At 47.2% G+C, this 27,650-nt stretch overlaps 1 protein-coding gene across 1 annotated transcript in view; it reads right to left on the bottom strand.

Annotated features, from left to right (window-relative positions):
- The window catches only part of Pnpla1 (patatin like phospholipase domain containing 1), a 47,348-nt gene extending 27,399 nt beyond the window's left edge, over positions 1–19,949 (bottom strand). The window contains exon 1 of the mRNA XM_008840201.1: positions 19,745–19,949. Within this exon, the coding sequence (XP_008838423.1) occupies positions 19,745–19,949 (205 nt within the window). The remainder of the gene's footprint in view (positions 1–19,744) is intronic.
- Between the last annotated feature and the right edge of the window lie 7,701 nt (positions 19,950–27,650).

Here is a 27,650-nt window from a genome sequence, read left to right on the forward strand (position 1 = left end):
CCCACTAGTCATCTGAGCAAAGTGGTAATCCTCCCCCAGATCTTTATCAAGGCATGGGCAAAGTAAAATATGGGCTGAGAGGGTAAACCCAGCATTTGGGGGATTCTAAGTCCTATTGGCAACATACGACCTCTCCTATCAGCTTGGGGAGCGTCTACAGACATAGTATGGAAAAGGGGAGGAATGGTTAGAAAAATCATTGAAGAGGGGAGAAAGGGATAATTTGATGTGTATGTACCTTATTTGCCCCCTTCCCAATAGCAAGGGGTCTTGGTAATCCCTAGCATTGGATGTAGTGTCTGGAACTGAGAAGTAATTGATAAACACGAAGTGTGCATAGATGATGAATAAACAAATGGACTCCGAACATCTAAAAAGGACATTGAGGTCCAGAGACTCAAATAGCTGTTCAAATGACCCAGAGAGTTTAAAACACAGGCTTGTCACCGCACCCCCTCCCCAAGGTGGAACAGTCAAGAAAGAGGGTGGTCAGAGGCAGACCCTCTAAGCAGCTGGGACTCCTGTTCCTGGGTGTGCAGGAATCTGCTCCGCCGTGCTGCTGTGCAGGCTGGAGCTAGCATGGAAGATGAGGCTGCACTCTCCCCCAAGGCTCGCTAGACTTGTTACCTAGCAACGACCTCTGGCTCAGCCAATCACAGCAGGCTGGCCAGCTCTCCCTGGTAGTAAGATGGGTGCTTGGGGGAAGCTGACAGGAGGCGGCCCCTTGGGAGGCACTGAGAACAGATTCCCAGGAACGCTCTACCAAGTCTCAGAACCCCTGCGTGGGGAATCTGAAAATCTGCCTGTGAGTCTGCCTGGCTCCAAATTGCAGGCTGCGATTCCAGCTGTATTTCCCAGTGGGCTTATCTTGACTACCTTCCTACATTCTAATGATAATTATTATTATTATGATCTTAACCACAGTGGTTCACCCAATAGTCTTTCCCACCTATGATCTGTTTATCTTTGAAGTGACAGCTGGCCCCCAAGGGACAGTGACCCTGCATTATATACCATTTTATCTCCATATCACACACTGCAGGAACATCAATAAAAAATAAAACAAAATAAAAAACAAAAACAGTTTGGCTCGAAGCTATACTGTTGCCAGTCAAAGGTCTTTTGGGACCCTCTGTTGCATCCAGTTTTTGGCCAGGAAGGCTTTGTGTGAAGCAAAACTAAGGTGCAAATCCAGTCTATAAAACAACTAAATACATGACTGTTCAGTGTCGAAGCCTGGTGGGGTCCAAGACCCTGTGAGATTGTCCCCAACCAACTTAGGAAGGAAGCTCCTTAAAATGCCTGGAAATAAATGGCTCTAATAGTCTGAGTCAAAAATAATAGCCTAAGGGCTGGGGAGACGACTCAGGGAGTAAAATGCTTGCCTTGAAAGCATGAGGACCTGAGTTTGGTTCCCAGCACCCACGTGAAAGTGAGGCACACTGAAGTGTGCTTGTAATCCCAGCTCAGGGGACATTCAGGCAAGGGGAAATCCAGGGCTTGATAACCAGCCAGACCAACCTAATTGGAAACCCAAGGTCCAAGGGAGAGACCCAGTCATGAAAAACAAAGGCCAAGCATGATGGCACACACTTTTAATCCTAGCACTTGGGAGGCAGAGGCAGGCGGATCTCTGTGAGTTCAAGGCCAGCCTGATCTATGTAGTAAGTTCCAGGCCAGCTGGGGCTACAGGGAGACCCTGTCTCAAAAAAGACCAAAAAAAAAAAATTAGAAATTCTAGTCCAGGGTAAGTAGGTAAGTGAATTGGAGAGACAGATGGATGGATAGATGGATGGATGAATGGATGGATAAATGGGTAGGTGGGTGAGTGGGTAGATGGATGGATGGATGAATGGATGGACATATGCTCTAGGTCACACAGTGTATGATAGCAGAACAAGACTTTATGGGAAAACTTGCACTGTCCTGCTCTGCTCTGATCATATGACAGGCCTAAACCTGATGGTTGATCCCTAGGACACATGGTAGAAATAGAACCAACTCCAACAAGTTGTCCTCTGATCACCACATGTGCACCATGCAGTCACACACACACACACACACACACACACACACACACACACACACCACATCATTAAAAAAAATAGCACTTAATGGGGCACTGGAGAGATGGCTCGGTGGTTAAGAACACTGGCTGCTCTCACAGAGGACCCAGGTTCAGTTCCCAGCACCCACATGGTAGCTAACAAGTGCCCATAACTTCAGTTCCAAAAGGGAGCCAGTGTGGATTTCTACTAGAACACAATCTCTAAAGACAACCGAGAGAGAAGAGGAGAAGTGAGGATGCTGAGGGATTGTGTGAGTCTCCAGAGAACTTTCTAGACACATTCCCTCTCTGTGTCCCTTCAGGGAGATCAGTAGAAGTCTCCTGTGGGATGAATGCTAGGAGACTGTGTCTGGATTCTTGGGGGAAAATCTGCCACGTGGGTGCTGGGAACTGAACCTGGGTCCTCTGCAAGAGCACCAGCGCTCTTAACCACTGAGCCAGCTCGCCAGCCCCATTAGGGGACATTTCTGCTGGAGGGAGGAGTCACAGCCCCACCCCCACTCCCAGCCTCCTGAGGCTCCCACTGGCCAGGCCTGCTCCCCAAGTCTCTTTCCAACCCCCTTATATTACTCTATCAGTCCTGGTGATGTCACAGGACTCTGCCCCACCCCTGTGTTACTGCTCCACAGGGATATTTTCCTGGTACCTCCGTGCAGGGCTCTGAGGCCATGCAGCCTCTTTTGAGATAAGTACTGGGGCTGTCTCCTCTTCTATAGACGAGGCTCAACTGGTCATGTGTCCAAGGTCATATAGGGGGCCACCAGCAGAGCTGGTCTTGGAGCACTAAGGGCTTGCAGCTGGATGCCTCCACCAGGGACAGGTCCTTCATCTTGGGGACCCTTGCCCCCTTTCCACTGTGAGGTGACAGGTGGACCTTGTGTCTCTGTGAAGGCTCCTGGGGATCTGCCCTTCTAGGGTTCATCCAACCTGTGTCCTTGCACTAGGCAGCCCTGGAGACAGGAAGCCTCTCTGTAGAGCAATAGGACCTGAATCACATCTTCAGATGTGGGCTCCGGAGGCTGCTCTCAGGCCAGACCGGTGTGCTCGCCAATCAGTAGGCACAGTGCAGAATCTTGCCTTTCACCCCGCCCCTGTTTTGTTTTTCACAGCCTTTCCAGATTTTGCCTTCAGCTCAGCTTAAGATCTGTGTCTTAAGATCTGTATCTTAAGCTCCCTGACACCCCACTGCTGGCTGTCCCCTCCACCTGGCCAAGAGTCTCAGCTCTTAGGATCTGGGGCTGAGCAGCTGCCCTGACTCTGGCCAGTTGCATTCCTTGAGGATACGATCTACGTCAAGAATCCAGTTTGAGACTGAGGCAGGAAGGTTGTAACGTCAAGGCCAGCCTGGGCTATGTAGTGAGATCCTGCCTCAAACAGACAAACCCAGAGCAGAGGCTATTTCTGTTCCTAAGCACTTAATTCAGTACCTGATATACAACAGGAACTTAAGAAATGTTTGCTGAATAAATGAATGGTGAAATAGAGCTCGGAAGATGGCTCAGTGGGTAAGTGCTTCCAGCACGCATGTAAGAAGCTAGGTGTAGCCACACACACACACACACACACACACACACACACACACACCCCACACACCTGTAACTCTAGCACTGTGGGGATGGGGTACGGAGACAGGAGAACTTCTGGGACTTGCTGTCACAGCTCCCGGTCCAGCGAGAGACCCTGTCTTAAGGTAATAAGGTGGAGAGTGACAGGACACCCGATGTCTTCCTCTGGCCTCTGCACATGAGCATGGGAGCACACACCTGCATACACTACACACCCACATACACATTCACACACTATAAAAGAAGTGGGGGTGGGGGAGCTTGTTGTAACTAAATTTTTAGGAAAGACCAAAATTTCAAATAATTTATTATTTTTATTTTAAATATATATGAAGGTATTGCCTGCATGTATGTAAGCGCACCCGTGTCGTACAGGGCTGCGGAGGTCAGAAGAAGGCATTGGATCCCCTGGAACTGGAGTTATGAACTGTTGTTAGTTGCCATATGGGTGTTGGGAATCGAACCTGGGTCCTCTGTAAGAGCAGCCAGTGCTCTTGACCACTGAGCCATCTCTCCAGCCCCCCAAAAAGAAAATTTTAAACTAACAAAAACAAGGAAACAAAAAAATCACAGACTGAACAAAGCTATCAGATACCTAGCCTGATGTCAGAGGGACTCAACCAACATCTACTGGTACTGAGATGGTCCATGTCTGCCCCATAATGAGCTGCAAGGGATTGTATGGGCCAGATACTTTTTTTTTGTTGTTTTCTTATTTTTTGAGACAGTGCCTCCTTGTAGCCCCATAATTCCAGGACTTGGAAGGTGGAGGCAGAAGGACCAGGAGTTCAAGTTCAGCCTCATACATAGAGAATTTGAGGCCAGCCTGGGCTATACATGACAAACAAACAAAGAGGTTCCTTTTGTATTTGATTTCTTTTCTTGACCAACATGTAAGTAATTGTTTGGCCTGTGGGATTTAATGCAAAGCAACTTCTAAAAACAGGATGAGAGGGAAAGGGAAACCAAGAAATCTAGAAGTGCCCTAGTGTGGCTCTATTGTATAAACCTAAGGGAAATGATGTCATCTAAGCCTCATTTCCTCGTTTGTAAAATGATTATAAATACAGTATCTAAGTAATGAGGCTTTGAGGGAATTAGAGAAATTGATATGTGGAAAGTACACAGTGTAATAATAAGCCCATGCTGGGAGCTTAGCAGTGTGTGTGTGTGTGTGTGTGTGTGTGTGTGGTGACAAAGTTTCATGTATACATGTGCGTGCATGTCTGTGTACGTGTTACATGAAGTTACGTGTGCACATATGTGTGAAGTTGCATATGAACATGTATGCATGTCTGTGTATGTGTTGTATAATAACACCGTGTGTGTATAAGTCAGAGAAACAACAACATTGGGTGCTACACCTCAGGAATGGTCCCCCTTGATTTTTGAGGCAGGACCTTTCACTGGGACCTGGAGCTTACAGACTAGGCTGGGCTGGCTGGCCAGTGAGCCCCAAGGATCCACCTGTCTCAGTCTTCACAGTGCTGGGATTACAAACAAGTGCCACCATGTCCAGTTTTTTGTTTTTTGTTTTTTTTGTTTTAATAATGAATGCCTGCAGAGGTCAGAAAAGGGCATCAAACTGGAGTTACAAATGGTTGTTAGCTGCCATTTGGATGCTGGGAACCAAACTCGGGTCCTCTGCAAGAGCTGTCGGTGCTCTTAACTGCTGAGTCATCTCTCCAGTGCTGTGTGTTCAGCTTTTTATGTGAGTGCTTGGTTCTGGTCCTAGCACGTTACCAACTAAATCATCTTGAAATGGTGATTTTGTCTAGCTGACTTTTGCTTTACCCTGTGTTTTTGCCCAGTCGTTCCCACTACAGCCAGCCAGGCAGGACGTCTCATGCAGGAAGTTTCAGGGAGGACACTGTTTCTACAACACAGGGAAACTTACTTGTAGCCAGGTAGCGCATCCAGGTAGCACGTCCTCCCTCCAGCCTAATGGAAACTTATCGTTAACTGAAAACCTCTTTGTTAACTGACCTGCCCCCAGTCTGGTGTAACCATGGTGATCTGAGGTAACTGTAGTTATTGGCTTTGCCCCTGGTATGATGTAATTGTGATTTGTTTGTTTGTTTGTTTTTTTCACAAATAGGACTTTTTATTTGTCACTATTAAAAATCTGAATTTTAAACAGATTCTTGGACTGGTGGTTCATATCCATCAGCTCGTTCAGCTTTAGCTCCCATCTCATCACCAGTTGTTTTTCCAGAACTATTACCATAATTGTGGTTTTAAGCTTTATAAATCCTGCCCTGCTTCTCCTTGGGATCGAGAGTTCTTTTGGGTATTAGCCCCCTCTCTGATCGCTGACTGTTAACAAAGGACTCCTAATTTGACCATCATTATGTGGCGTTCCTCTGTGCATCTCACTTGGCTATACAACCTCCCCAGTCCTGACAATACATGGGCTTGGTAAATAACTATCATCAGCACCACAGTAAACTGTGAATTGGAACAGAACACCTTTCATAGAAAACACTGCGTCTCAGGCAGATAACTCTGGGAAGTGTTCCCAGCTGCCAGCACTGAAATCCAAGTTACATCTGGGTAAGACATGGTATGTGCGCACCAGATGGGCTTCTCACACATGTCCTGAAGAGTATTAGAGAGACTTCATGCTTCAGCAATGTGGCAGGTGGACTGAGCCCAAAGGACCTCCCTGTCTTCTTGGATAACAAGAATAACAAAAAGCCTGATAGAAAACCAAATGCAAAACAAAGTGGTTGAAAGGGTGACAAGAGAGGGCAGGGACTGGAGAGGCACCTACAGCTCTTGCAAAGCATCGGAGTTCAGCTCCCAGCACCCACGTGGTGGCTAACAACTATCTGTAACCAGTTCCAGGGGACCTAATGCCCTCTTCTGGCTTCCACAGGCATTGCATGCACACGCTGCACCTATATATATGCAGGCAAAATAGTCATAAATAAATGAAAAAGAATTTTTAAATCAAGGAAGAAATAAGGGAACTGAACATTTGACCTGAGGCCATGGGGACCGTTTCTAGCCTGGACCCTTCTGGGAACTGTGTTTTCTCCTCCAACCCTACCATGACTTCTTTCCCAACTGGATGAGTGGGAAACACGTGGATGACCCGGGAAAGGAGAGACCAAGGTCAAGACCCTTCAAAAGAAGGCGTCTCCCCTCAGTGCCAGGCCTGGGGCCCAGTAGGGCCTGCTGCCCACATCCTGGCACCTTCACATTCCCTCACCTCTCCCTGGTTATGGCCCCTGTTAAGAGTATGCTGACATTTTATTTTCTTAATATTTTATTATTTTAATTTTATGTGTATGAGTGTATCACCTGCATGTATATAAGTGCACCTGGGTTGTTCAATGCCCGTGGAGGTCAGAAGAGAGCATTGGGCCCCCTGGAACTAGAGTTATGGGCAGTTGTTAGCTGCCACGTGGGTGCTAGGAATCAAACCCAGATCCTTTGCGAGAGCAGCCAGCACTCTTAACCACCGAACCATCTCTTCAGTCCCCTATTTTTCATTTTTGAGGCAAGATCTCCCATCATCCAGTCTGGCTTCAGACTCACCATGTAGCTGAGGTTGGCCTTAAACTCATGATCCTTCTACCTCTACCTCCTCCATGTGCTGAGTTTACAACACCATCATACCTGGTTTCATGTGGTGCTGGGGAACAGAACTGAGGGCTTGGTACATGGCAGGCAACACTTTATCAACCAAGCTACAACCCTGCCCACATACTGACATTTTCTTTTTCTTGTTTTTGTTTTAGATAGGGTCTCCCTGTAGCCCCAAACTCACTATGTAGACCAGGCTGGCCTTGAACTCACAGAGATCTTCCTGCCTCTGCCTCTGGAGTGCTGGGATTAAAGGCATGCACATTTATTTTTAAGAATTTATTTATCTTTAGGTTATGTGTATGTTTTACCTACATGTATGTAAGTGTACCACATGTGTGCAATGCCTCAAGAAGCCAGAAGAGGGCATCACAGCCCTCAGAACTGGAGTTACAGACAGTTGTCAGCCACCATGTGGGTGCTGGGACTGAACCCAGTTCCTCAGCAACAGCAGTCACATGCTGACATTTTTTATAGCTGAGTTATCTATGATTTTACCAGCAGAATGTCAGCTTTACCAGGCAGAAAGCAACTGTTTTGTTTACAGCTTATCCCCCTGGATCCAGAATGAATAAATCACCTCATCATGTGATTCAGCCACAGTCTGGTCCTCAGGTTGCACGTGTCCTTCCCACACTCATGCCATTGGGGATTTAATTATTCAATGAAGCAGTGTTGGGAGGTGGGGCCTTATGGGAGGAGCTGGAGTCCTGGAAGGAGAGCCCTCAGGAGTGCATTAATGCCTTTATTTTTATTAATGGAGCAGGTCACCTACCGTGGGAGCTGGGCCTTTTCTCTCACATGCTGGCTTGCCCTTCTGCCTTCTACCCTGAGATGAAGCTGTAGAAGGCCCTCACCAGGAGAGCAGATGCCAGCACCATGTTCTAGGCTTTCCCAGCCACCAGAACTGTGAGCCCAAGTAAACCTCTATTCTTCACAAATTACCCAGCCTCAGGCATTCTTCTATAGCAACAGAAAACAGACCCAAACAGGTTGCTTTTAAACTTAAAATTATCAGAAGAATTTCTTTTATTGAAATTGTAGAAAGACATCCCCCTACCCTCACATAAGCAGGCTGAATAGGTGAAGCTGGACCCTCACCAGTGTCTTCCTCCCAGCCTTCCTCCCCACTAGGAATCCTGTGAACACAGTTTGGAAACCGTTGGCCTACATCCTGTCCCTTTGTCTCCCAAAGTCTAAATACAATCATCTATAAACTGGGGGATGGGGCTCTGTGGCACTCTTCACACAGCATCCTATGTTATAAAGGTTACACACCAAATCTAGAACTGTAAAATGTTCCCCAAGATGTAAAACCCAAACCAGACATCCCAAAGACACCTCATCTCCACCCCTAACAGCCAAGGGGTGCCATGGACGGACTGCTCAGCCAACTGAGACAGGAATCTGAAGGCATCACAGCATCAACAGCAGGGGTGGGGGTTGGTGGGCAGGTACTGAGGGTAGACTCTATCACAGAGGGGTAAGAGTGGCCAGTGGGGTGTGGGGTGGTACCTTAGGAGGAGCTTGAATCTCTAGAGAGCAGAGGGGAAAGCCAGCCTAGGTAAGAGGCTCAGTACGTGCACAGCCCAAGCCTCTGTGAGACCAGGGCACTGCAGGAGCCCCTCCCCAGCAACAGTCTCTCCACCTGGTGGCTATACAGTCATGGTCTGAGTCTCAGGCAGGCAGGGCACAGCTCCCCATCCCATCTTTTTTGGTGGTGTTGGGACTGAACTTGAACCTCATGCATGCGAGACAAGCGCTGTTTATCATCTCGTATCATCAATTAACAGTCTGTTGCAGAAACTACTAGCCGTCCCCAATGACCACTCTCCCCTCATTACTTAGGCATTGGCCCACCATTCCTTGACTGCATGTGGGACCTCGTGGAAGAAAGCCTGCATTTCCTGCCTCCCTTGCAGTCAGGCGAGGCCATGTGACTAAGTTCTGATCTGCAGGAAGAGGGCCGACAGGGTGTGTGTCACCTCCAAGCCCTGTCCTGAGAGGGAAGGGTGCTTCCCTCTTCCCTTCTCTGACTGGGAGAAGCGAGGGGGTGGCATGCTGGGGGAGGGACAACCTGGGCAAAGGCACAGACATGTGACACATCTGTAGACCTCAGTGGATGTGAAAGGGATGACTGCAGCCCCTGGCTTCATCCTCAGCCCCGCACCGGGACCTGACCTTCTCATGATCTGTGGTGTAGGCCTCATTCTCAGTGTCTTCAACAGGCTGACATTACTTCAAAATAAAAATTATGTTAAACTTTTATTTTTGAGACAAGGTCTCATGTAGGCCAGACTGGCCTCAAATTTACTATGTAGCCAAGGCTAGACTTGAACTGCTGATGACTAATTTTTTTTGATTGACAGCTTTTTAAAAATACTTTTCTATTTTGTGCATTTCCTATAATAGATTTTAATCAAATATAGACTCCCTCCCCCAGCCTCACCTCCCCCACTGGATTTCACACATTCTGTCATACATGTTAAGGCCTATTGAGTCAGGTTTGTGCACTCAGATGTCCTTTGGTGCAGGTTCGTCCTCTGGAATCTATAGTCAGCCTATCTAGAGTCATTCCCCTAAAGAAGATCTACTCTCTGATTGATTGATTTTTATTTTATGTGTATGAGTGCTTTGCCTACACATATATGTTTGTGTGTGTGTCTGTGTGTGTGTGTGTGTGTGTGTGTGCAATGCCCAAGGAGGCCAGAAGAGGGCGTCAGATCCATCTGGAGTTACAGATGCTTGTGGGCCACCATGTGGATGCTGGGAACCGAACCTGAGGTTTCTGCATGAGCAGCCAGAGCTCTTATCAGCTGAGCTGTATGACCCATAACCTTGAACTTTGACCCCTCCGCCTCCACCTCCCAAGTAGAAGGATTACATGCACCACCACACCAGGTTTACATAGTCCTGGGGCTGGAACCCAGGGCCTCCTGCATGCTAGGTAAGCACTCTACCAACTGAGCTACACCTCCAGCCCTAAAAGTTTTTTTTTAATATTTTATTATTTTTATGTGTATGAGTGTATTGCTTGCATGTGTGTAAGTGCACCCATGTCATGCAATGCCCACGGAGGTCAGAAGAAGGCATCGGATTCCCCCAGAACTGGAGTTACGGATGGTTTTCAACCACCATGTGGGTGCTGGTAATCAAACCCGGGTCCTCTGCAAGAGCTGTCAGTGCTCTTAACCGCTGAGCCATCTCTCTCTCTCTCCAGCCCCGATTTATTTATTTTTCATTTTATGTGTTTGAGTGTTATGCCTGCATGTATGTAAGTGTACCCATGTCACGCAATGCCCACAGAGGATAAGAGAGGGCGTTTGGATCCCCTGGAACTGGAGTTATGGACAGTCGTTAGCTGTCATGTGGGTGCTGGGAATCGAACTTGGTCTTGTGCAAGAACAGCCAGTGCTCTTAATTGCTGAGCCATCTCTCCAGCCCAACCTAAAAATAATTTTTAAAATCCCGTCATAGTGACAAGGCAGTGTTGGGGTTGAGGTGACACACAGCTGATCAATGATGCTCATTGCTGCATTTAGATGATGAAAACATGAGTCTGTTCTATCACCCTATACAATGTGCTCAGCCTTCATCCTTGCTAAAACGTTGAAAAATAGACATGACTGCTCACAGGAGCATTATTTATAATAGCTCAAAGTAAAAACAGCCTGGATGTCCATTATCAAATGAATTGATGAATAGATGTGGTATGTCCATTCAATAGAATATTACTCAGTCATTAAAAAGGAATAGAGCACTGTCTGGCCCATGCTACATCATGGTGAATCTTGATGGCATGCTGAGGGAAAGAAACCACAGGCAAAGCCCACATGATCACGTGACTCCGTTTATGTTACATGTGCAGAACAGGTTAATCTGAAGAGACAGAAAACAGATTGGCTGGGCGTGGTGGCGCACACCTTTAATCTCAGCACTTGGGAGGCAGAGGCAGGCAGATCTCTGTGAGTTCAAGGCCAGCCTGGTCTACATAGTGATTCCAGGACAGCTGGGGCTACAGGGAGACCTTGTCTCACAAAGACCAAAAAAAAACAAAAAGAAAACAGATTGGTGACTGCTGGGAGATGGAGGAATTAAAAGGTATCTAAGGAGTAGAAAGTTGCTTTAGGGGATAATTAAAATGCTCTAACATTGGGGCTAGAGAGTTGGCTCAGTGGTTAAGAACACTGGCTGTTCTTGCAGAGGACCTGGGTTTGATTCCTAGCACCCACATGGTGGCTAACAACCACCTGTAACTCCAGTTTCAGGGGATCCAATACCCTCTTCTGATCTCCGCAGGCATTGCATGACACAGGTACACTTACCTACATGCAGGCATAGCACCCATACACGTAAAATAAAACTAATAAATAATTTTTTTTGGTCTTTTTGAGACAGGGTCTCCCTGTAGCCCCAGCTGTCCTGGAACCCACTATGTAGACCAGGCTGGCCTCGAACTCACAGAGATCCGCCTGCCTCTGCTGAGACTACAGGCGTGCGCCACCACGCCTGGCTGATTATTGTTTTTTTAAGAGGAAGCAAGAGAAAACGAAAAACGTCAACAGTAGTCTCTGACCACCCCCACCCCCACCCCCACCAAAAACACCCTGCCCCATTAGTTCCTCAGAGCACAATGGGCTGGGGATGGGCTAAAGAAACAGCCTATGAGCCATGGGCTACTTCCTCATGGCAGCCTTGGCAGGGAACACTAGACTTACATCCAGCTGCAGCCTCTATAGTGAAATTATTATTTTTCTTTTTGTTCTTTTGAGACAGAGTCTCTTGTAGCCCAGGCTGCCCTCAAATTCACTATGTAGCTAAGGCTACACTTGAATGCTGGAATTACAGGCATATCCAGCTCTCCTTTTAGGTTTGCGATGAAACTGGGCCACTATATCAAGCAGTCCTCCTTGCTGTGGGTTTTAGCTAATGACATCAGGGTTACAGGTCACCTTAGCCCACTGCTCAGCAACATAGGGGCCACCAGCTGGGTGGCCTGCAGCCCTGGTTGGAGGTCTCCCAAACTAGTTGCTGCCTTCAGGAGCAGCCTTTCCCCTCTGAACAGCCTTTGTTGACCTAAACTCCGCCTCTCTGAAACTGTGACCTCAGTGGACCTCGTGGATAATCAGGTTTTTCCACTTTGTCCCCCTGTCCTCCCCTGCCAGGAGCTTCAGATCCTGTCCAACCTGTCTCCACCTGTCCCACTCCCACTCATTCTCCAAGCGCCAGCCCAGCTGAGGCTTTCATGAGGCACTGGTGACTACAGAGCTGGAGCGCTGGCTCATCCTGTGCCCTTCCATGTCCTAACATCCAGTGGGATTTCTGGCATTAGAACTTTATGGGGAGAGCCAGGCATGGAGGAACACACCTGCCATCCCAATGCTTGGGAGACCGAGGCAAGAGGATCAGGTCAAAGTCATCCTTGGCTACATTGAAGCCAGCCTAGACTACATGGAGCCCTGTCTGAGGGGGGGGAGAGAGAGAGAGAGAGAGAGAGAGAGAGAGAGAGAGAGAGAGAGAGAGAGAGAAGAGAAGAGAAGAGAAGAGAAGAGGAGAGAAGAGGAGAGAGAGAGGGAAGAGAGAGAGAGAGAATGAACTGAAAGCTCACTGGTCTTTGTGCCCTCTGCAGGGTCCAGTAGATGTTCAATAAACACTGTGGAAAGAGGAGGAGGGCAGAGGAAGATGGGAGGAAGCAGGGATGGTGGGTTGGAGGGCTTGCCTTTGCCTCCCAAAGTCTTTATGGGGAGAAAGGTGCAGAGTACCAGCTGAAGGGGGTGGGGCTTCAAGTCCACCAAACCTCCATTCTTTGCCAAGAAAAAGAAATTATTTGGGGGCCTGTGAGGTAGTTCAGCAGGTAAAAGGGGCTTGCCACCAAGTCTGACAACCTGAGTTCAATCCCTGGGACCCACAGATAGAAGAAAGGAGAGAACTAACTCCTGAAAGCTGTCCTCTGACCTGCACATATGTACATCATGGTACATGCACACCAACACGTGTACGCACATAAAATAAATAAATGCAGGAAAAAAATACCTTAAGAAGAAATTATTTTAAAAATTAAGAAAAAAAACATTTGGAAGTCAGAGGATAACTTTGGGAAGTCAGTGAACCATGAGTTCTAGAAATTGAACTTAGGCTGCTGTGCTTGCATGATAAGCACTTTTACACACTGAGCCATTTCTCTGGCCTATTTTTCTAAACCTGATACTTATGGTTAAGAAGATAGATTTTTGGCAGGATAGAGAGATAGCTTGGCAGTTTAAGCACTTGCTGTTATTCCAGAGGATCTGGATTCAGTTCCTAGTACCTACGTAGGATGGCTCACAACAGCCTTTAACTCCAGTTCCAGGGGATCCAGTACCCTCTTCTGGCCTCTGCACACACTGCATGCATGTATATACATTCAGGTACACATACATAAAGTTAATAAATAGACCTTTTAAAAAAAAGACAGACTTTGGGAGCTGGGTATGGTGGTACAGGCCTATAATTCATTCAGACAGGAGGATGAGGCAGAAGGATCATGAGTTAGAGGCCAGTCTGGGTTACATAACAAGATCCTGTCTTTAAAAAAAAAGATTGGGGCTGGGAAGATGGCTCAGTAGTATAGAGTGGTATAGAGTATGAAGTAAGTGTTAGATAAGTGTTAGTTTCTTTGTTTTGTTTTGCTTTTTTGGTCTTTTTGAGACAGGGTCTCCCTGTAGCCCCAGCTGACCTGAACTCACTATGTAGACCAGGCTGGCCTTGAATTCCCAGAGATCTGCCTGCCTCTGCCTCCTGAGTCCTGGGAGTAAAGGCGTGTACCACCACGCCCGGCTAATAAAATATTTTTTAAAAAAGAGACAAGAGTGTGTGTGTGTGTGTGTGTGTGTGTGTGTGTGTGTCCCAGAGGGATGGCTCAGTGGTTAAGAGCACTGGCTGCACTTACAGAGGACCTAGGTTCAGTTCCCAACATCCACATGGGTAGCAGACAACTGTCTGTAACTCCAGCTCCGGAGGAACTGACAACCTCTTCTGGCCTCCTCGGGTACCTCACACATAGATGTCCACACATGGACACAGTCACATACACATAATTTTAAAATAATAAAAATAAGTTGTTTTGTTTTTTAAAAAGAGAGAGAGACAGGGCCAACGAGATGGCTCAGCACATAAAGGTGCTTGCTGCCAAGGCATATGAACTGAATTCAGCTGGAACCCACATCATTTAAGGAGAGAAATGACTCCCATAAGTTGTCCTCTGACCTTCACACACATGCCATGGCACATATACACATGCACACAAAATAAATGAATAAATCTAGCAATGTTTAAAAAATAAAATGACAGATCTTCAGTTATATACACAGTGCGATCAGGCATAAAACACACGGTGATGTACCCACTCTACAGCTGTTGTCCATCACTCAAAACAAGCTCAAAGAAGGAAAGCTCAGGAACCCTCCTCACATCTGTGAAAAGCTGTCAGGTTTGAAAATACCATGGAAAAAAGCAATCTCTTCATAGCAATGAAAACTGTAAGGTCCTTAGAAATAAATCCAGTACAGGAGGCTGAAGCAGGAGGATTGCCATAAATTGGAGGCCAGCCTAGACTACATAGTGAGTCCCCAGCCAGTCTGGGCTACAGAGTGAGACCTTGTCTCAAAAACCAAAACCAAACCAAACCAAACCAAACAAACAAAACCCTAAAGCAATAAATCCAATAAATGGCCTGCAACATCTTTATCAAATAGCCAGGTGTGATGGTTCACATCTGTAATCCCAGCACTCGGGAGGCAGAGGCAGGTGGATCTCTGTGAGATCAAAGCCAGCTTGGTCTACATAGTGAGTTCCAGGTCCGTTGGGGCTACCTAGTGAGACTCTGTCTTGACACCCTCCCTAAAAATAATTCTCTTTTGAAAGACATAAGAGCAGAATGGATAGAGAGATGGGTTAATTTATCATGGGAACGTTTCATTTTGGTTAAAATCTTAACAGAGCTTTTTGTTGAATGGCAGCTGACAATGGTAGAGGCAAGGGTTAAAGAGAAAGGGAGGTGGAGGAAAGAGGAGAAAGCAAAGGAAGGGGACTTTCAGGAGCTTTTCAGGTTGGTGGGAAGTTTCACATTATTTGATTTAGTTCAGCATAATATGACAAAGCTCTAAAATGGTAAATCAGGGGCTGCAGTTAGGCTGCTTCAGGCTATGGACTCTTGTTTTTTTATTTTGTTTTTGTTTGTTTCAGTTTTTTGGTCTTTTTGAGACAGGGTCTACCGATAGCCCCAGCTGGCCTGGAACTCGCTAGGTAGACCAGGCTGGCCTCAATCTCACAGAGGTTCTCCTGCCTCTGCCTCCTGAGTGCTGGGATTAAAGGCGTGCATGCTTGCCTGAGATGGCCTGCCTGCGGAAGGTAAAGCAATTAAGACATCAAACCTCCACCTCAGCCTCCTATCTAAATAAACTCTAGAGGGGTTAACCTAAACATGGAAACATAACACTAAAAACTTTCAGACAGTGTAGAGGAAACCATAGAGGAAACTACAAGAAGAAATGGATACGTTTGATAGCATTAACTTTACATTTTTCCGAATGACAAAAGAAACAGATATAAAGAGGGCCAATGAGATGGTTCAGAGGGTAAAGGGGCTTTCTGCCAAGCCTGATGACCTGAGTTTGATCCCCAAGACCACGTGGGGGAAGAAGAGAACTGATTCATGCAAGTTTTCCTCCACATATACATATGCCATGGTACATGTACACACATATAAATAAATGTAAAAATAATTAAAATAAGGGGCTGGAGAGATGGCTCAGTAGCTAAGAGCACTGGCTGCTCTTGCAGAGGACCTGGGTTCATTTCCAAGCACTCACATGGTGGCTAACAACCGTCCATAACTCCAGTTCTAGGGGATCTGATGCCCTCTTTTGACCTCTGTGGGCATTGCATGACACGAGTGCACTTACATGTATGCAGGCATAACACTCATGCACATAAAATAAAAATACAAGTGGAGAGCTGGGCGTGGTGGTGCACGCCTTTAATCCCAGCACTTTAATCCCAGCCAACCTGGTCTACATAGTGAGTTCCAGGACAGCTGGGGCTACAGGGAGACCCTGTCTCAAAAAGACCAAAAACAAAACAAAACAAAACAAAACAAAACAAAACTGCAGAACAGGAGCCAGGATTCAAGTCTCTGTATCACATTAGGTCTGGACCCCATTTCAGTTAGTTCTATTGTCAGACACCGTGTCTGGTTGTACACAATGCCATAATGGACATGCTTGCCAGTGTCTGCCACACCCATGTGGCATACATGTCATTCTAGACTCCAAAGTATGCATATCACTGGCTCTTCTAAATTGCAGATTCTCCAAAGTGACTGTACTGGTTTAACCTCTTGCAGCACACAGGAGGTCTTCTATGTGTGCACATGTGTGCACATGGAGGCCAGAGGACAACATCAGGTGTCATCTTCAGGATGCCATCCACCTCCTCTGAGACAAGGTCTCTCATTGGCCTGGAACTCACCTATTAGGCTAGGCTGGCTAGCTAGGGAGCCCCAGGAATCCTCCTGCCTCTCCAGGGAGCTTAAGCATGCACATATACCACCATGCCCTGCGGGTTTTATTTTTTATTTCTATTTTATGTGTATTGGTGTTTTGCCTGTATGCGGGTACCCCAGCACACCACCCACATTCTAGGGGTCTCCACTCTGCTCAGCATTAGAGCACCCACTCTGACCAGACTAGATTCAACTGGATTCAAGTTCAGCTGTCCTAAGTACTCTTTGTATCCTCAGGCAAGTTCTATAAGTGTTCTGTGACTCAGTTTCCTCAGCTGTAAAATGGGGGTAATAACAGTTTTCAACTCGGAGGGTGTTATGAGGGTAGGATGAGTTAATATGCCAAAAACTTACAACAGGGCTTGGCATAAAGTAAGGGCTGGTTAGTAGGAAATTACAAGCAGTTAAAATGTCTAAACTATGGGGCTGGAGAGATGGCCCAGCAGTTAAGAGCACTGACTGTTCTTGCAGAGAACCCAGGTTTGAATCCCAGCACCCACATGGCTACTAACAATTGTCTACAACTCCAGTTCCCCCATGGGCATTGCACAACACAGGTGTACTTACATACATGCAGGCAATACATTCATATACATAAAAATAATAAATAAAATATATTTTTTAAATGTCTCAACTGGCCGGGCATGGTGGTGTACACCTTTAATCCCAGCAGAGAGGCAGCCGGATCTCTATGAGTTCAAGGCCAGCCTGGTCTACATAGTGAGTTCCAGACCAGCTGGTGCGGTCTCTTCCCTGACCTCCCACCATGTTTATGAGGCCTGCTCAGTCTAGGCCTTGATCCCACCAAGGGGCTTTCCATGATGTGGGGGTTTTCATTCCCTTTCCTGTGGTCCAGGCTCGTCACAGCCTGATCAAGCAGATTTTGAGCAATATTTATCCACTTGAATGAACTGAATTGAATCTGAGAAGTCTTTGAATCTGGAGGGTGACGATGCCACCCACTCATAAGGATGGTATCTTCTAAGAACTTGATATAAAGGTTTGAGTCCCAGCACTGGGTACATGGGCATGGTGGTGCACCCCTGTGACCCCAGTACTCGGGAAGTGGAGGCAGAGGGGTCAGAAGTTCAGGGTCATCCTTAGCCACATACAGTTCAAGGCCAGCCTGGGCTACATGAAACTCTGTCTAAAATTAAATTAAATTAAATCGAAGCCAGAGGATAATGGGAACAACAGTTCAGCCACTCAGAAAGGGTAATATCCTCCTCTCAGGGAGCCCATGTCTCCAGAGCAAGAGGTCTGTGACCCCAGGAGAGGCCAGCTCACACCCCCAGCCCCTTTCTGAAGTCCTAACACATTGTCCACTGAGTGAGATAAACATTAAGCCTGTACCCACAGACAGCCCTGTATCTAAGAAGGATCTAGAAAGATCCTTGCTGATCCCTTCACCCCGGCTCTAGGAGGGAGAGTGAATTGGGGGCTGGGTGGAAATTTTAACTCAATATTTTCCCATTTCATGAACTCTGTACAGCAAGAATTTGTTTATTACTTGCAGAAATATTAAAAAGAAAAAAAAATCACATTGCATAGACATGGTGCTCAGTGAGTGGGCGTTGCTATTGTTCTTTCTAACAAAGACCAGGCTTCCAGAGTGAGGTCTTAGGCTACAAGGGACTGAGTGCCACCTCCTCACACAAAGAGATGGAGCAGCTGATGCTTTTTTGCCTGGTATCATCCAGTCTACCTTCTAGCACATTCTAAATCCATTCTCTCTCCCACCATCTACATACCACACTCAACTCGCACCTCGTCTCTACCTTGTCCCCTCTAGCACACTCTGCCCAATAGTCAGAGATCCCCAAACCCCAAATTAGAGAGCTGACACTTTTCCTAGCACTTTTGTGCCCCAGTCAGCAAATCGGCAGTTTGCCAGTGTAAGCCCATTCATCCATTTTTTTTTTAAAGACGGGGGTCTCAGTATGTAGCCCTGGCTAGCCTAGAACTCACTACATAGACCAAGCTGGCCTCGATTTCAGAAATCCACCTGCCTCTGCCTCCTGAGTGCTGGGACCATGCCACACCAATCCCAGCCCCAGTTCATCATTTTAACAACCTAGGGACATAGCATCTTGGGGGTCTCCCTTATGGAGGAAACTGAGGCACAGAAGATCAGCCTCTGAGTCTGTAGCATAGCTCACACTCTTTGTGAGTCCTTACTTGGCTGTACTCCACATGCGTCAGAATCTGGTTGGACTGGCTGCTGTGGTCTTGGGTCACCTGAATGTTCAGGTGCCTTTCAGCCTCATCCCCAGCCCCTTTCTCAGCTCCATCACCAGACCCCAGAAAGGTTCTTTCCCTGCATATCATGATGCTTGCCCCCTCACTTGATGAAGTCTTTGCTTGGATGTCAACTCCTTAAAAAGGCTTTCCTGACCATCAAACAGTTCCCTTTCTCCCGGGTCCTGGTCTGCTGCAGTTTGTACATAAGAGGTGTCCTTATTTGGAAGTTTATTGGTCTCTTCTTTCCAGAACTTTCTAGAACTTCAGTTCTCACAAGGGTCTGGATAACCACTTGACATACTTGGCAGGTAGCAGGAGTTTAGAAAGTCGGGAATTCCTTCCCTACCACACCCTTGAGGATTAGAAGTGTCTGCTTCCAAAAAACCAAGCCGAGGAGAAACAATACCCAACCTTACTTTTGACTGGATTGCAGGGACCTGGCATAATGCTGAACCCAGGATGAGAGAGAGAGAGTGAGCTTCCTTCCCTCAGGCCCCTGGGCCGCAGCCCAGCTCATAGCTAAGGGCCCTGTGGGATGGGAAGAGAGAGATTTTTGCGCACTGGTGGGTCACTTTGCAACCTGGCACACCTCAAGGCTGCCCACAGTTCTCCTGACCTACCTCCCTTCCTGCCTGCCAGGCCTGACTTTGTAACCCAAAGCATCCCCAAGGTCCCACAGGTTCTGCTTTGAGGAATCCCTCTAGAGACACCCCCAGAACCCCAGAACAGAGGCCTTACCCATTTCAATCCCGCAGACGACCAGGGCTGCAATCACTGCACCTGCTGATGTCCCTGCAAAGCGATGTGTCGTGTCCAGCATCCTTGGTGCCAGGTCTCGCAGGGCGTCCACGGCCCCCGCCTGGTAATAGGAGAGGAACCCACTGCCCGAGAAGGAGATGGAATGAGGGGTGTCCGGGTCCCCCTTGAACACCTGCTCGTCCATCTTCAGGGCCTCTGGCCTCCCACTGGGAAGAGGAACCCGCACCCGTCTGCCTCAGCTCAGGCGTCCCTCGGGGAGCTTGGAATGTGGCTGTCTCTACCGGCTCAGCCAGGCACCCACGGGCAGTTCAGCCAGCCACTGCCTGGGCCTGTTTTGCTTTGCTAACCCCAAAGGCTGATAAGGAGCCCCAGCACCTGGATGAGGTGCACAGGTCCCAAGATTCATAGGCAGGGTGCTGGTCCAGCAGACCCCACACCAGCTTCATTGTGTGGCTAGATTCATCTGCGGCTCCTCAGCTCTCAGCCCATCCCAGGTGCACCTAGGACTGGATGGTTCCCAGTTCCCTGCACTGGGCCGTGCCCACAGAGGCGGGTACTGCTCTGCCCTCGGCATCCAGTTGCAAAACCCCTACCAGTGGCTCGTCTTGTGCTTTCGTTCCTGACACCCTACTGCAGGGACAGAGTTACAAGCCACTTCCCTCCAGGGCCCTGTGTCCCCTTCCGTCCGTGGATGGCCTGCTGGGTAGCTCTGGTTTCAGAAAGGACATGTAGCTCACACTTTCCTCCCCCTGCCACACCCCTCTCCTGACCTTCCAGGCTGTGGAAATCTGATGTGTTCTGTGATTATTCCAAGATATTTCTATATAAGTGTCTTTCTGTTTATTCACATGTGAAGATTGGCACTGGGCAAAACTGTGAAGGAGGATCTAGCCACTCCTTCCCACCTCTCACAGTTCAGCTCCTTTTCTCTGACTCTGGTCAGTGACCTCTCAGCAGTTCCCAAGCCCTTGTTCTCTTGTTTCTCTCTCTCTCTCTCTCTCTCTCTCTCTCTCTCTCTCTCTCTCTCTTTTTTGGTCTTTTTGAGACAGGGTCTCCCGGTAGCCCAAGCTGACCTGGAAGTCGCTATGTAGACCAGGCTGGTTTCGAACTCACAGAGGTCTGCCTGCCTCTGCCTCCCAAGTGCTGGAATTAAAAGTGTGCGCCACCACATCTGGCTCAAGATTTATTTTTATTTGTGTGTCTCTGTGTATGTATGTGTATCTGTACGCCACATGAGTGCAGCTACCCACAGAGGCCAGAAGAGGGTGTTAGATCCCCCTGGAGCTGGGGTTACAAGTGGTTGTGAACTGACCAACATGGGAGCTGAGAACCAAAATCGGGTCCTCTGGAAGAGTAGCAAGCACTAAGCCATCTCTCTAGTCAGTATGATGTCTCGCAAGTGTCCAGGAGCACTTGGAAGAAAGCTAAATCATTCAAGACTTCCCATCCTACAGTCCTGTGAAATGAGACATTGCAGATGGCAGTATCTAAACACATGGGTGCACAACTTGGAGATGGTCCAAAATGAGGACATCAGGGTTGGGCAGAGAGATGTTCTGGAAAGGGACAGCTGCTTGGGGGCCACGGTTAACTCTAAAGGCTGCCTAGCATGACCCCTGGGGAGGAGTCTTCCTCACAGCTACCAAAAGTCACTGCCAGTCACTAAGGCAGCAAAAGTCCACTCTGCCACCACTGCCATCATCACCACTGTCATCACTATCATCTACACTATCACCAACATCACCAACATCACCATCACTACCACCACCATCCACTATCAACACCATCACTACCAACACCATCATCATCACCACCATCACCACCTCAATGACCACCATCTCCCTCACCACCATCACCACCTTTACCCCCACCATCACCATCACTACCTTCACCACCACCACCATCACCATTACCACCACCATTACCACTACCATCACCATCACCATCACCAATATCATCACCATGATAACCACCATTACCATCATCACCATCACCATTACCACCACTACCATAGCCATCATCACCACTATTACCATACAGCAGTAGGACCAGAATTAGAATCAAGACACCAAGTCATTTGCTCGAAGCCCCAGTCAGCCTCAGCCTCTCTGTAGGTGATAATATCAATGGCTTTCCAGGTCCCAAAAACTTCCATGAACTCTGATGACCTCGTTGATCCAAACTGAAATTCCATGGTGAAGGCAGGGTTCAGGATCAGGAGAAAGGGAATGTTCTGTCTTGTGCAGCTTCAGACAAATCATTATGTCAGGTTTGGAAGAGAGCTTTTGATGGGGTGGCGGGGGCACACCACTGTAGTGGAGGCAGGAGATAGGACGGGGCCAATGGCTTTGGAACAGCTGGAAAACCTCCTCCCTGGGACAGTCCATGAGCTCCACAGAGAATATATGCCCCAGCTGCATGTCACCAGGGACAGGAGCAAGGAGTTCCAACCCCCACAGACACTAACAGGCTTCCTGAGAGCTGCAAAGGACAATGTGAAATGACCAGAGGCCTGTAGGAAGAACTCTGTAATTAAGTACTAAATTGTACAAGGCTAGATTGCTGCCAGAGGAGTTGAGAGGCGAGTGTAGGCTGGAACATTAGAGAAGTGTAGGCTGGAACAGTGTAGGCTGGAACATTAGAGAAGCTGGGGACCGGAGACTTGAGATGATGGTGACAGGAGGGAGGGTGGGGGACAGCTGTGAGCTTCCACAGAAGGGAAGGCGTGATGGGCTCAGATACCCTAGACGAGGGCTTGGGGTCAGACAAACATGGATTGACTCCCAGTTCTGCCATTTATAGGCACCATGACCTGTGCAATGAATTCTGTTTTCCCTGTTTGCAAAAGAGGCAGTAATTCCTAAGTCTCACAGGAGTTACGAGGGTAAAAGATAATGCCTATAAATGTCTGGCAGGTGGCATGCCCCACCATTAACAGAAAGCAGTAAAGTCCAAGGCTTGTGAAACAGATGGACACTAGAGATATGGTGGGATAAGAAAGGAGATCAGTAGGGAAACCCTTGATCTCTGAGTAGCATGGCAGGAGAGTGACAGGAGGGAAGCTACTGCAGGGCTGGGGAGGAAGGAGGAGGATAGAGTGGCCAGGCTAGCGGCAACTGGAAGATGACTGTCAGTGGACCCATTGCCACAGAAGAGTCTTGGGACCTGGGACTGGTTGGATGGGCACAGTGAGTCACAGCCCACAGCTGGTTTTCAGCATTCAGGTAGGGATAGGCCAGGTACCTTTGGCAGACCAAGAAACTGGGGTAGGGCTGGGGAACTGGGGTGGAGGGTGTGGGTTTTTTTTTAAGATTTATTTTTAATTTATGTGTATGTGTGTATGTCTATATGAGTGGGTTTCACACGTATGCAGGTGCTCTCAGAGGCCAGAAGAGGGTGTCAGATCCTCTGGAGCTGGAGTTCCAGGTGGCTGTGAGCTGTCTGATGTGGGTGCTGGTCCTTTCCAAGACCAGCAAGTGTTCTTAACCACTGACCCTTCTCTCTAGCCCTACCTTTGAGTTTTAAAGCTGATGTTGGAGATATGGCTCAGTTCGTAGAGTACTTGCCTAGCATGTGAGGAACCCTTGGTTCACTTCTCAGCACTGCAAGTGTGGTATACACTAGCACTTGGTAGGTAAAAACAGGAAGATCAGAAGTTCAAGGTTATCCTTAGTTACATAGAGTTTGAGGCCAGCCTGGGGTACATAAGACCCTATCTCAAAAAAAAAAGATTTTTAAAATTATCTTACTATATTGTCAAATTTTTCCATTGTCATATGTGTATGCATTTTTGCATGTGTGTATGCTCATATATGTGTGGGTGCACATGCATGTGTATGGGGAGTTCAGGTTGATGTCAGGAATCCTCTTCCATCGCTCTTCCATCTTATTCACTGAGGAAGGGTCTCTCAATCAAACCCAGAGCTCACTGATATGGTTATTCTCCTGAGCCAGCTTGCTCTGGGGATCCCCTGTCTCCACCATCCTAGGCTGGAATAACAGCAGCTGCCTCGCCTACCTAACATTTAAATGGGTTCTGGGGATCAAAACTCTGGTCCTCACACTTGCCCAGAAAACATTTAACCACTGAGCCACCTCCCCATCCAGATCTTTAACTAAGTTAACATTTGTGTCATATGACACATAGGTCTTTGAGGAAATCACATATAAGGAACTGAGATTGTTATTGAGAACGCCAACAAGAGCAGGTATACAGAAGAGCCTGGAGTTGCCAGCATATAAGATTTGCCAAGCCACTGGACTGTCCTCAGAGGGGAAGAGGGAGCTCTAGTCCAGGCTGGCTTTTCAATGAAGGTGTGCTACCTCAGCTTGGAAATTGTCACTTAGTGTAGAACCTGGTCATTACTGGAAGTCAGAAAATATGAAGGTCACAGCCTCGCCTAGAAATACTCCTGCAAAAAATATTTATCCTGAATCTAATTGAAACCTAACTTCCCATTTCCAGTAAATATGGAGTTGGAACAAGTTAAATAACACTGGGTAGAACATTCACACAAATTGAGATCATGGGGAGGCAGCAGAGATGGTTGCCAGCTACACAGCAGTCTGCCCAGCACTCCTGTCCCTTGCCTGCTTCCCTATCGAGCAGCTGAGATGGCTGATACCTTGTTTCCCAGACTCCCTTGCAGCTAAGGGTGTACACAAGGCCCACTGCTGGACAGTGAGAGGTAAGAGAGATGCTGGGTAGCTTCTGAGGAAGATTCTCCTGTTCATTTTCCTGCTTTACCCCCCAAATAAAGTCAAGTTGTGATAGTTAATTGAACAGCTCTCTAAAACTATAACTTCACTTGATTTTTTTTTTTTTTTGAGACATGGTCTCATGTAGCCCAGGGTGACCTTGAACTCACTAGGCCGCCAAAGACAACTTGAATTCCTGGTCTTCCTGCCTCCACCCCTCACCCTGTCCTAGTTTGTTTCTCCGTTGCTGTGACAAAACACTCTGACCAATAACAACTTGGGGAGGAAAGGGTTTATTTATCTTATGTCTCCCGGGTCACAGTTTATCAGGGAGCCCAAGGTAGGAACTCAGGGCAGGAATCTGGAGGCAGGAGCTGGAGCACAGGCCATGGAGGAACGCTGCTTACTGGCTTGCTCCCCTGGTCCCTGCTCAGCCTGCTTTCTTATGCAACACACGCCCACCTGCCCAGGGGTGGCACCACCCACAGTGGGCTAGGCCCTCCCACATCACACAACAATTAAGAAGGTGCCCCATGGACATGGTCACAGGCCAGTCCAATGAAGGAAATTCCCCAATTGAGGCTCCCACAACCCAGGTGTGTCAAGTTGACACTAAAGCTATCCAGCACACATCCCAGGTACCAGGATTACAGATGTTCCCTATCACACCGTGTTTATTCAGTGCTGGGAATTGAACCCAGGCTTTGTGTATATTAGGCAATTATTCTACCAACTGAGCTACATCTTCAGTCCCTAACTTTACTGAATTGTTGGATATGTGTTCAGTAAGTGAATCCTTTATGCATATTTAAAGCTTCCAAGTGTTTCTAAAAATTGGGAAATTAAAGGCTAGAGAGACAACTCAGTGGTTAAGAGCACATATTGCTCTTGCAAAAGAACTGAGTTCGGTTCCCAGCACCCTTGTTGAGTGGCTTCCAACCATTAGAGGAGAACTGATGCTCTTCTGCGTCCACGAGCACCAACACACACGAGTGCATGCAAAAGATCTTTAAGAAGTTTTTTTTTAAAATTTTATGTGTATGTGTATATTGCCTGCATGTAGGTAAGTGCACCATATCATGCAATGCCCACGGAGGTCAGAAGAGGTTATCAGATCCCCTAGGACTAGAGTTACAGGCAGCTATTAGCTGTCATGTGGGTGCTGGGATTCGAATCCGGGTCTTCTACAAGAACAACCAGTGTTCTTAATTGCTGAGCCATATCTCCAGCTCCCAAGAAGTTTTTTAATTAGGAAATTTTAAATGTACAACTCAGAGGCTGACTGGCTAGATGGCTCAATGGTTAAGAGCACTGGGTGTTCTTGCAGAAGACCTGGGTTCAGTTCCCAGCACCTACATGGCAGCTAACAACTTTCTAACTCCAGTTCCAGGGGATCCAACCCCCTTTTCTGGTCTTCATGGGCATTGCAGGCATGTGGTACACTTACATACATACAGGCAAAACACTCATACACATAAAACAAAGATAAATAAATCGAAATAAATAAAAACACAACTGAGGCCAACGAGATGGCTCAGTAGGAACAGGCACTTTCCACCAAGTCTGATAACTTGAACTCTACCCACATGGTGGAAAAAGAGAACTGACTTCCACAAGTTGCCATCTGACCTCCACATGGCATGTGTGTACAAGCACAAACACATGCACACACACACACACACACACAGACATATACACCAATAAATAAATAAAAGTGTAGTGCCAGGCATGGTGGCACACGCCTTTAATCCCAGCACTTGGAAGGCAGAGGCAGGTGGATCTCTGTGAGTTCAAGGCCAGCCTGGTCTCCACAGTGAATCCAGGCCAGCTGTGGCTACAGGGAGACCCTGTCTTCAAAAAGACCAAATAAATAATAAATAAATAAATAAATAAATAAATAAATAAAATAATTTAAAAGTAAATAATAATAATAATAATAATGTACAACTGGAGGAGTGAAGGGAGAAAGTTTGACCAGCTGAGATGGAGACCAAGTTGGCTGACTTCCTATTATGTAGTCCTTCTATTTGACCTTGGGATCTTCCACACCAACTGAATGGTACATGTTTTTCCTAATGAACTAGTTCAGAAAGACAGCAAAGTGCCAAACGCAGTACGGCGAACATTCACACATCAGTCAGATTGAACACATTTCACTGTAATACACGTGGGACAAATACTCCTGTTTTTTTCTTTAAGATTTATTTTATTGGTAATTATGTTTGTGTGAATGTGGATGTATGAGTGCAGATGCCCCAGGAGGCCAGACGATGATGTCAGATCCCCTGGAGCTGAAGTTACAGGTTTTGTAAGCTGCCAGACAGGAGTACTGGGAACTGAACTTGGATCCTCTGCAAGAGCAGCAAGCACTCTTAACCACAGAGCCTCCTCTCCAGCCCCTATTTCTCTGGTTTCAAAGCAATGAAGCATCACAGACAGAGGGGAAACCGCCTTTGAACTTTTTGCTAAGTTTACATCTTCTCTCTCTCATGGGAAACAAGACTCCAGACCGGCAGACTCTATGTCATCCAGATTTTTATACCTTTATTGCATGAATGTTTTATAAACAACATGTAGCACTGTTTTATACATATTTTTTCAAGTTTCACACTGATAAACACATTGCATCTAGTCTGCAATTTGCAGTTTTTATGTCTCCTAATGACACCTGGGAAATTAGTCACTTTTATTGTTGCTGTGACAAAATACAACATGCAAATTAAGGAAAGAAGGGTTTGTTTTGCTCACACTGTCAAGGTGGGGAAGACACAGAGGCAGGAGAGTGAGGCAGCAGGTCATATTGCATCTGCAGTCAAGAAACCGAGAGATGGATGCTGGTGCTCAGCTCACTGTCTCCTTTTGACCCAGTCCAGAGCCCAGCCCGTGGAATGGTGCCACCCACAGTTAAGGTGGGCCCTCCCACATTACTTAACTTAATCAAGAAATTCCCTCACAGGGCCTGGAGAGGTGACTCAAGGGTTAAGAGTACTTGCTATTCTTCCAGAGCACCCAGGTTGATTCCTGGCACCCACATTGCAATCTGTCACCCACCCTCTGGCCTTCAAGGGAACTAACTATACACATACCAGTATACATACAGGCAATCAAAACATTTTTACAAATAAAAATGAATAAATCTTTTTTTTTGAAAAAGAGAGAGGGGCTGGAGAGATGGCTCAGCAGTTAA

Source organism: Nannospalax galili, unplaced genomic scaffold (assembly GCF_000622305.1).
Source record: "Nannospalax galili isolate Female #2095 unplaced genomic scaffold, S.galili_v1.0 scaffold538, whole genome shotgun sequence".
NCBI classification, from domain to species: domain Eukaryota; kingdom Metazoa; phylum Chordata; class Mammalia; order Rodentia; family Spalacidae; genus Nannospalax; species Nannospalax galili.